The sequence below is a fragment of the Perognathus longimembris genome, chromosome 13, assembly GCF_023159225.1.
Source record: "Perognathus longimembris pacificus isolate PPM17 chromosome 13, ASM2315922v1, whole genome shotgun sequence".
Classification (NCBI taxonomy): Eukaryota; Metazoa; Chordata; class Mammalia; order Rodentia; family Heteromyidae; genus Perognathus; species Perognathus longimembris.
In genome coordinates this window covers 11,275,163-11,286,160 of record NC_063173.1, presented here as the reverse complement: position 1 = coordinate 11,286,160, position 10,998 = coordinate 11,275,163, and the positions used below count along the sequence as shown (strand labels likewise).

Genomic DNA, 10,998 nt, shown 5'->3' with positions numbered 1-10,998 from the left:
ATGGCGGTCGGCAAGAACAAGCGCCTTACGCCAAGAAGAAAGTGGTTGATCCATTTTCTAAGAAAGATTAGTATCATGTGAAAGCACTGGCCATGTTCAATATAAGGAATATTGGGAAAACACTAGTCACGAGGACTCAAGGAACCAAAATCGCATCTGATGGCCTCAAGGGTCGGGTGTTTGAAGTGAGCCTCGCCGATCTGCAGAATGATGAAGTCGCATTCAGAAAGTTCAAGCTCATTACTGAGGATGTTTAGGGCAAGAGCTGCCTGACCAACTTCCATGGCATGGATCTCACCCGAGACAAAACGTGCTCCATGGTCAAAAAGTGGCAGACCATGATTGAAGCTCATGTTGATGTCAAGACTACAGAGGGTTATTTGCTTCGTCTGTTCTGTGTTGGTTTTACTAAAAAACGCAACAATCAAATCCGCAAGACCTCCTATGCCCAGCATCAGCAGGTGCTCCAGATCCGGAAGAAGATGATGGAGATCATGACCAGAGAGGTGCAGACAAATGACTTGAAAGAAGTAGTTAATAAATTGATTCCAGACAGCTTTGGCAAAGACATAGAAAAGGCCTGCCAGTCTATTTATCCACTGCATGATGTCTTCGTTAGAAAAGTAAAAATGCTGAAGAAGCACAAGTTTGAATTGGGAAAACTCATGGAGCCTCATGGTGAAGGTGGTAGTTCTGGAAAAGCTACTGGGGACGAGACTGGTGCTAAAAGTCGAGTGAGCTGATGGATACGAACCACCAGTCCAAGAATCTGTTTAAAATTCAGAGTTTTAGTAAGTGACAAATAAAAGGCCTATTTGTGATGGCTGCAAAAAAAAAAAAAATCATCACCTCCTCAAAACTAATAAACCACTCATGGGATTGGAAAAGAAGCTCAAGAGAGAGAGATTCTCAGAAGAAGAAAGAATGACAATCAGAGGAAAGTCTGAGGAAATCAAATCTGAGGACATGGTCAACATCCCTGGCCATGAAGGAAATGCAAATCAAAACAGCTCTGGGGGGCTGGGGATATGGCCTAGTGGCAAGAGTGCTTGCCTCGTATACATGAGGCCCTGGGTTCAATTCCCCAGCACCACATATACAGAAAATGGCCAGAAGTGGCGCTGTGGCTCAAGTGGCAGAGTGCTAGCCTTGAGCAAAAAGAAGCCAGGGACAGTGCTCAGGCCCTGAGTCCAAGCCCCAGGACTGGCAAAAAAAAAAAAGATTTGCAGAGAAATGGACGGACCTAGAACAAATCATACTATGTAAGGTAAGCCAACTTCAGATGTTATTTTTATGTTTTCTCTCATATGTGGAAGCCATAGCTAAAATATAACGGAATATGATAACCTATGCAGGACTCTAGTCACCCACATACAGTCAGACTAAAGGAGGATATCCTTAGGCATGAGACCCAAAGGTAAAACTTCTCTGAACATTTAAAATAAACTCCAGGACATGGAAATGTGGGGTTTTGTTGTTATTGTTGTTGATGGTAGTGTTTATTTTTGCTTTTTTTGGCAGGTGATAGTAAAGGGAGGACATTCACAAAGGGAGGGAGGAAGGGTGAGAAATTGCAATCATGGTATTCAGCATACATTACGTAGAAAATGACCTATGTAACTTATGGGAAGGGATGGGAGGGGGAAACAGAGAAAGCAAAGGAAGGATGACATTGTAAAAAAAACAAAAAAGAGAGAGAGAGACAGAGAGAAATGTTATTACCTGGCGTATGAAATGGTAACCCCTCTGTAGAACACCTAAATAGTAACAATTATTTTTTAGGCCACAAAATCTTCCAGAATCTAATCCTCCTCATTCCCTGGAACCACGGCTTGAATTCAGGACTTCATGCTTGCTTGGCTTTCTTGTTTGACTGGCATTCTACTTGAGCAATGCCCAGTCTTTTTTTATCCTGGAAAAATGGAAATGGCAGTCTCACAAACTTCTCTGCCCAAGCAGACCTTGAATTGTGATCCTCTAGATCTCAGCTTTCTGAACCACCATGCCTGACTCAGAATCTAATATTTAATGTTTAATTATTTTTTGCTATTACTCTGTTCCTTAGAAGCAAATCACTAGGTTCAGTTTGTTACAGGCTTATACTCAAGGAAAAATTAAAAGCAATGAATGTATTGTATACAATTGTATTTGTGATGCTTTTTTTATTTCTAAATATTTTCTATACCTTAAGTAAAAAGCCACAAAACACCTCATCTTGAACTGTGCAACTAATTAATGTAAGAAAGTTTACAAGAATGTGTTTTGACTCCACAAAAAATAACGTATCTGGGGATTTAGCTCAGTGGGAGAGCACTTTCCTGGCAAGTGCAAAGGCCCTGAGCTCGGTCCTCAGCTCTGAAAAAAAAAAAATTACCTGAATTTAAACAAAATTGTGATGCTTTTATATAATTAGCAGCATGATACATTTATACTACCATCACCACAGTGAAGATGTGTTGTGCTAAATTATACTAAATGACTGGAATATTTTAGCTCTATTATTTATTTATTTATTTTTTGGCCAGTCCTGGGGCTTGGACTCAGGGCCTGAGCAGTCCCAAGGCTAGTACTCTGCCACTTGAGCCACAGCGCCACTTCTGGCCATTTTCTGTATATGTGGTGGTGGGGAATTGAACCCAGGGCTTCATGTATACGAGGCAAGCACTCTTGCCACTAAGCCATATCCCCAGCCCCTATTATTATTATTTTGCCAGTCCTGGGGCTTGGGCTCAGGGCCTGAGCACTATCCCTGGCTTCCTTTTGCTAGCACTCTACCACTTGAGCCACAGTGCCACTTCTGGCTTTTTCTATGTATTTGGTGCTAAGCAATCGCACCTAGGGCTTCACGTATGCAAGGCAAGAACTCTACCACTAGGCCATATTCCCAGCCCCTCTATTTTATATATATATATATATATATATATATATACACACACATATATACATATACATACACACACACACACACACATATATATATACATTTTTTTTTTTTTTTTGGCCAGTCCTGGGGCTTGAACTAAGGGCCTGAACACTGTCCCCTGGCTTCTTTTTGCTCAAGGCTAGAGGCTCTACCACTTGAACCACAGCACCACTTCTGGCTTTTTCTGTTTATATGGTGCTGAGAAATCAAACCCAGGGCTTCATGCGTGCTAGGCAAGCAATCTACCACTAAGTCACATTCCCATCCCACCCCCCTCTATTATTATCTTATGAGATCAAATATATATGGTCCAGCTGGGCACCAATGGCTCATAACTGCAATCGGAGCTATTCAGGAGTCTGATATCTAAAGGATCAAGGTTCAAAGACAGCTCAGGAAAGAAAAGTTCTTGAAACTCTATCTCTAATTAGCCAGAAAAATACTGGATTAGAGGCAAGGGTCAGGTAGTACTAGTACAGTGCCATATGTGAGCAAAAACCTGAATGGGAGTGACAAGCCTTGAGTTCAAATCCCTGTATCAGCATACACACACACAAAGTACATATGGGCCATCATGACTGACTGAAATGTCATTACAGGGTACATGACTATATCCTATTGCTACACTCTAGAAACAGATCTATCTGTCAAGTTGCAACTCTCTCACTTCTCAATTAAATAGTTCTGACCCCCTCAGAAGCTTTTTACATTTGTTCTTATTTTTATGGATTACACTTTTTTTTTTTTTGGCCAGTCCTGGGGCTTGAACTCAGGGCCTGAGCACTGTCCCTGGCTTCTTTTTGCTCAAAGCTAGCACTCTGCCACTTGAGCCACAGCGCCACTTCTGGCCATTTTCTGTATATGTGGTGCTGGGGAATTGAACCCAGGGCCTCATGTATATAAGGCAAGCACTCTTGCCACTAGGCCATATCCCCAGCCCCTGGATTACACATTCTTTTTTATAGTTAGTTCTAGGGAAGGATGAAGAAACATGGTAATTCAAAAACTTGGCAGGAATGGGAAATCAAGTCAGTAATTATTTTATTTATATAGTTTTGGCAGCAAAATTATGTTTATTAAAAAAAAACTGAACTATGCTTCAGATGAGGAACTCTAAGATCATTATTTAAAAGCAGCATACTGGTAATTTTCTTAAAGACATGTAAAAGAATCAAATGTGACAATGTAAGAAGATAATCACTTCCTTTTCAGAAAACACAACTACCTCCAAATAAAGAATATGACCCATCTGACATATTGAATGGATATTTATTTCAGGACATGCCAGGTCAAAATAAAACGAAAGAGTCAATCCTTGCTTTTAACAACAATATTGTATTATAAAAGCACTTTACAACTCCATCCCATCTTTGAGTATAAGTTACGGGTATGTGGGCTAATGATTATCTGAAAGCATTTCTCTATTCAGATCCATAATCCAAGTGCTCTCTGAATATTACAAGGTGACAGTAAGTGAGATGTGGAGGACAAAGAGGAAGATAGGGCAATAAGGTTTTCCCAGTGAAGGGTTTTGTTGCAATGAGTAGATGAGGAAGTATGAAGTTATTTTTCTTTTCATCTTTATACTGTGTTAAGTAATGCTTACAACATAAATTCAGCAGGCCTTTTCTGAGCTGTAACTCAGAAGTTTTTCTCCTGCAAACAATGTATTTACAAATGTGTTTATTAACTTACACAGCAATCTCACAATAGCTAGTAAAGATTAAAAGGGTGCACTCCTAGTATACTGGCTTGCAATATTTTAAGAGAATACATATTGCCATGGTGATGAAGCTCTAAACTGATTCAACAAAACACCCAGAAATTTAAAGTTTTTAAAAAAGGAAAAGAAATAAATATCACCAAAAAGATTAATTGCAGCTTAAATATAAAACTAAATCACTAATTAACTAAACTATACAGATCTAATAAAAAGAAAGACCAGCCTGAAAGACCCAACATTTAAAAATGCTAAAAAATAAGGCATAAATCTGTGTAATATTGACTTTTTATTTCCATCCTCTCCTTTTCCTCTTCAATATATGCTTTTTCTAATCTGCTGTTAGGGGCTTATAATAAAATGATTTCCATCTTCAAATTTGACCTCAAGTGTCCAGGACAGAATATTTGTTATTCTGTGAGGGTTCTTTTATTGGTAAGCTTCAGATATAATTAATTCTACTAGTTACAGTCATTTTAACCATGGTGCCAAATTTAAATTCTTCCACTGGTTCTTCTTAAAGGAAGTTGTCTTTTTATAATGCCTGGCCTGCACAACATTTTTAAAAACCAAGAAAAACTAAGTGATATCTATTGCTTAAAAAGGTAAATGTTGGTGTTAGGGAATATGTGTGCACATGTGTTTTTTAAACAGAGTAACTATCATGACAATTTAACAGGCTTGGAAGAAATAGCTCATTAGATCTTTATGATTTTATCATGAAGAATTAAATGTTAGAAACCTGTTCTGAAGCACCTGGTTACTTTTCTCTCCCAGAGTCTAATTAATAAAGCACATTCAAAAGGGTCAGAAGTACATTTTATGTTCCTCTTACTTGAAAGTTCTCAGTTCATCTTGAAAATAACACCAGAACCCTTTCCTCATTCAAGCATTGCCCACAATAGCTGAGTTCTGACCTCGAAGAAAGTCTCAAGTAATTTATATCAGTGCTTAAGAATAGTTTTGGACATCTTGGCCCAAGGACTAGAGCAAGCAAAAGGTATTTGTAAAATCTGAATAAATCCAGTGGGCTTGGACTACTGTTTGTCTCGTTTGCTTGGTGGGAGGATACAAACAGGGATAGGAGGAAGGAAAGGTAAGAAAAGCAGGGAGAGATCAAGAGGATAAGAGAATGCTTCTGAGAGCATACAGCTCCTTAACCAAGCCACATTCATAACTGCTGAGGTTTCCATCATTTTAAAGCACATTATCGTTAACATTAAAAGGGAAAAAATGTTAAGAAAATGTATCTAATCTTTAAGGTTGTCACTGGAATATGCTGGAATCTTTTGGCTTTTTTAAAAAATATAAATAATGAAGACACCGACTTTTTTTTTTGTGCTTGTGAAGCTAATAGATCATCTCCACGAGACAGGCAGCAATGATGAACTGCAATACGTTATTACTGAAGGGAAAGATTTAAGCCAATATTCACACTGCAGTCAATGAAACAGAATGGGGCCAAAGCAATGAGCTTCTGCAGATGGGTTAAAGATGCCACGGGAGATTAGCAGGAACAGCCTCCTTCAGTGACTGGTTGCTCCTGAGGTTTTTCCAGTTTTATGTCAATCACTGAAACAAAAGTTAAGGATTAAGAATTGGAAAAGTATAATTCTGGGTCTACTGAATTCTGACATATCTGGCAAACCTCTTATTTTTCTTATTTGACTTTACAACCTTCACAGTCACTATTTTCCATACAGCCTTTTCAGCATACAAGGTACTCAAATGAAATAACTTCCTTTTATGTGTTATTCTACAGGAGGAAGAACTATGTGAGGATGATATTCCTTATAGAACTATTTACATAAAATAAATCTGACAACAGCCTACAAACAAGAAAATTCCAAAAGTAGGGGGAAAACTAATAAATAATGGCACATCAATAAATCACATTATTCCATTAAAAGTATTAAGACTTGGAAAATAGGAAACATTTAGAAATGGAAAGAGTTGGCTACTAAATGTTATAAGTTGTGTAGCTTAATAATGTCTTCATACGGAAAGATGCTATAAGGCAAATACAGAATGCAAATATCAAATTCAAAATCCTTAGAAATAACTGTTAATAATGAAACACATCTAATGATGTTTCACAAAGTAGAGGTTAAAATGTAATTCTATTCCCAGGTGTTTTTCTTTCTGCCTTTCCCTTCTACCTTCTCTTCCTTTCCCCTTTTCTTTCCTTCCCTTCTCTTCCTCCCCTCCTTCCCTCTTTTGGGAAGTACTGAGGATTAAACTCAAAGGCTTAAACTTACTAGGCAAACACCTTACAACCTGAGCCACATCTCCTTTGGCTTTTAGTTTTGTTTTTCAGATATGGTTTCTTGGTAATTTTTCCCAGTGCTGGACTCTAATCCTCCTATCTTGTCTTCTGAGTAGCAGAGACCAAAAACTTATGTCATCATAGGTTTGTTCAGATTGTTTTTGAGATAGGGGCTTGTTAACTTTTGTTCCAGCTGGCCTCAAATTTCAATCTTCCTCTCGAGTAGCTGAGATTACAACGTTTATACCACCATGCCTGTCTTTGAGTTATTTCTGGTCTGTGCAAAGAGAAAGCTCAAAAAGGCTAAAAGTAGGAAAAGTAAATATGATATGCTGCAGGAGGAAAACTGAGTCAATGCAATTAAAATGAAGGAAAAGACTGAGATTCTAAGTTTCCTGCTCACTGCAAAGCAGGCAAGTGGCAGGGAGCAGGGCTCATACCTATAACTATCTACTTACTTGGGAGGCAGAGATTAGAAGCAAGTCTAGGCCAAACTTAGTGAGCCTCCATCTCAAACCAGGCATGGTGATTCATGTCATCTCAACTATGCAAGAGGTTGTAGATAGGAGGAACATGGTCTAAGGCTGCCCCAGGTAAAACCTTGAAAACTAAAGCAAAAAAGGGCTAGAGTCATGGCTTAGCTGGGAGAGTATATACCTACAAAGTACAAGGCTTGAGTTCAAACCCCTGTACTACCTACCTAACCCACCAAAACAAACAAAATAAAAAAACCAAGCAAAAATAAAAACTACTACTCTCAATGAGTAATTATTATTATGACTACTTGCTGCAAAGAGTATACATGGATAACTAGATCTCAGTTGCTATAGAAAAACCTTGTTTCTCTATACTTAAGCCATCAGTTCTGGTCTGTAAAAGGCAATAGAGCACAACATTCCTTAGCCAACCAAAAAAGGTCTAAATACTAGCAGCAATATTTTTCTGTAGAAACAAATAGGATACTGTCTTCTCTGCTTCGGTCCTGGGTGCTTTCCATTCCAGGCAAAGCTGCTGCTACACGTCGGAAGAGCTGTGGGAAGAAGATATTATCAAGGTTGATGACTCAGAATCACAAGTTAAATGGCATGGCTTCTGGGTTATTCCTCTCCTGGATTCTTAACTTTCTGTTTTGTTTTGTTTTTGCCAGTCTTGGGCCTTGGACTCAGGGCCTGAGCACTGTCCCTGGCTTCCTTTTGCTCAAGGCTAGCACTCTGCCACTTGAGCCACAGCGCCACTTCTGACCGTTTTCTGTATATGTGGTGCTGGGGACTCGAACCCAGGGCCTCATGTATACAAGGCAAGCTCTCTTGCCACTAAGCCATATCCCCAGCCCCCTGGATTCTTAACTTTCTATGAATAAATATATGAAGCACATGCCAAATACAAAAAGTGAATAAAGTCATGATCTCTGCTTTCATCTGGTAAAACAAGACATTAACAAAACAAACAGTTCTGAAATAAGCAGCAAAATGTTATAAAGTACTACAGAAACTCTGAACAGATCATTCATTTAGTAAGACAGTAAAGTGGCAATTCTACCTTTCATAAAGGATTTTCAAATTCAGTGTATTAAATATACAATGAAAGTTTGTACAGTCAGAAGTAGCCTTGGTCAATTTACGACCTCTGAAACCAATGCAGCTGGCCTTTCCTCCATCATATGAATGAACACCAGTCCAAGTAGCTGAGCTGTGTTTGAAATATGATTCTAAAATACCAAAATCAGTATAGATATGCCCAATTGGTGAGATACTGGTTTATGAAACAGCAAAACTACATAGCTAGGCTGGCCTATACCACATGATCCTCCTGCCTCAGACTCCAGTAAGCTGAGATTTCTGGCATGTAACAGATGTGGGTGATTATATAGTATCACAAATTGAGCTACACTTCCACTTCTGGCATTTTTGTACTGGTTAACTAGGAGATAAGTCTCTTGGGGGTTGTGAATATGGCCTAGTGGCAAGAGTGCTTGCCCTGGGTTCTGTTCCTCAGCACCACATATATAGAAAAGGCCAGAAGAGGTGCTGTGGCTCAAGTGGCAGAGTGCTAGCCTTGAGCAAAAAGAAGCCAGGGACAGTGCTCAGGCCCTGAGTCCAAGGCCTAGGACTGGCAAAAAAAAAAAAAAAAAAGTCTCTTGGGTTTATCTGTCCAGGATGGCTTGGAAACTCAATCCTCAGATCTCAGTCACTTGAGTAGCTAGAATTACAGGCATGAAATGCCAGTGTCTGGGCGGAATATATAATTTTGAAGAGAGAGATTGTCAATTTGTATTTCTTCTTTTTTTTTTGGCCAGTCCTGGGCCTTGGACTCAGGGCCTGAGCACCATCCCTGGCTTCTTCCCGCTCAAGGCTAGCACTCTGCCACCTGAGCCACGTGCCCCTGCTGGCCGTTTTCCATATATGTGGTGCTGGGGAATCGAACTGAGAGCTTCATGTGTAGGAGGCAAGCGCTCTTGCCACTAGGCCATATTCCCAGCCCCTGTATTTCTTTAGTATTGTGGTATGTACTATGGTAAATCAGGTAGCCATTACTCTATGATAGTGCCTTGATTAATTAAGCCAGTGAGCTTTTGGCTGACCCATACTACAGAAAATAGTCTGGTAATAATGTGAGGAAGGTCTCTCTATATTTTCCTGATGCTCCCCACAAAACACTCTTGCTATATAAACACTGCTTAAACACCAATATATACTTCCTTCCTTCCTTCCTCTTCCCTCCCTCCCCCCATCTTACTGTTGGTCATGGGGCTTGAACTCAAGCTCTGGCAGCCGCCCCTGAGCTCTTGTGCTCAAGGCTCCACTTCGGGGGTGGGGGGGGAGTGGGGTGTGTGTGTGTGTGTGTGTGTGTGTGTGTGTGTGTGCACTTCGGGGGTGGGGGGGGGAGTGTGTGTGTGTGTGTGTGTGTGTGTGTGTGTGTGTGTGTGTGTGTGTGTGTGTGTCAGTCCTAGGGCTCGGACTCAGGGCCTGAGCACGCTCCCTGGCTTTTTTCTTTTTTTTTGCTCAAGGCTAGCACTCTGCCACTTGAGCCACAGCGCTACTTTTGGCCTTTTTGTATATATGTGGTGCTGAGGAATCGAACTCAGGGCTTCATGTGTATGAGGCAAGCCCTCTTGCCACTAGGCTATATTCCCAGCCTCCAGTTTTTTAGTAGTTAATTGGAGATAAGAGTCTTACAGGGGGACTTCTTTGCCTGGGCTGGCTTTGAACCCCAATCCTAAGATCTCAGCCTGCTGAGTAGCTAGGATTACAGGCATGAGCTCACCAGCGTGCAGCTACCAGTTTTCTTAGGTAACAAAAATGCATGTTTACAATGAGAAAATACTTGCATTCATTTATTGCAATCTTGCCATCAAACTCTGAAATAAGGAAAGTTTACCTTTAAAACAATGAGGTGGGCTGGGGATATGGCCTAGTGGCAAGAGTGCTTGCCTTGTATACATGAGGCCCTGGGTTCAATTCCCCAGTACCACATATACAGAAAATGGTCAGAAGTTGCGCTGTGACTCAAGTGGCAGAGTGTTAGCCTTGAGCAAAAAGAAGCCAGGGACAGTGCTCAGGCCCTGAGTCCAGGTCCCAGGACTGGCCAAAAAATAAATAAATAAAACAATGAGGTATGGATGTAGAATGATTATGAGAAGCTTACAACTTTGCAATCATAATGCAATAGTTATCTTGCATACAACCTAAGAAGTTTGGGCAAATCATTTCCCCTTTCCCAAGAAATATATATATATGTATATATATATACATATATAATTTCTCACTTCTTGACAACATGTTGCTAGATCATGAGGCCTGCTGTTGCTAGCTTTTGCTAATTGGAAGAAAACCTCACACTAGAGAATAGCAGGCATACACAATTAATTCACGTTTTCTCAATTTGGTAACATTATGTCATACTCAAAGGACACTTACCTGCTTTACATTGTATCCTGCTTTTGCACTGGTTTCAATAAACATGACATTCAGTTCTTTGGCTTTTCTTTCTCCCTCCTCAATTGAAACTTGCCTGTAGTAAAATTTGTTAAAAGACAAATTCTTACTTTGTAAAAATAACAAAGATTGCAAAAAAAACTAAAAACTTTTC

At 39.9% G+C, this 10,998-nt stretch overlaps 1 protein-coding gene and 1 pseudogene across 2 annotated transcripts in view; one reads left to right on the top strand and one right to left on the bottom strand.

Annotated features, from left to right (window-relative positions):
* Window positions 1-788, top strand: LOC125361492 (annotated as a pseudogene).
* Window positions 789-4,173: 3,385 nt separating this feature from the next.
* Window positions 4,174-10,998, bottom strand: part of Rab6a (RAB6A, member RAS oncogene family) — a 44,493-nt gene continuing 37,668 nt past the window's right edge. For both annotated transcript variants that reach the window (XM_048359580.1, XM_048359579.1), the window contains exons 6-8: window positions 10,827-10,920; window positions 7,873-7,939; window positions 4,174-6,215 (exon numbers count right to left, since the gene is read on the bottom strand). In XM_048359580.1, the coding sequence (XP_048215537.1) occupies window positions 6,151-6,215; window positions 7,873-7,939; window positions 10,827-10,920 (226 nt within the window). In that variant the 3' untranslated portion in view covers window positions 4,174-6,150. The remainder of the gene's footprint in view (window positions 6,216-7,872; window positions 7,940-10,826; window positions 10,921-10,998) is intronic.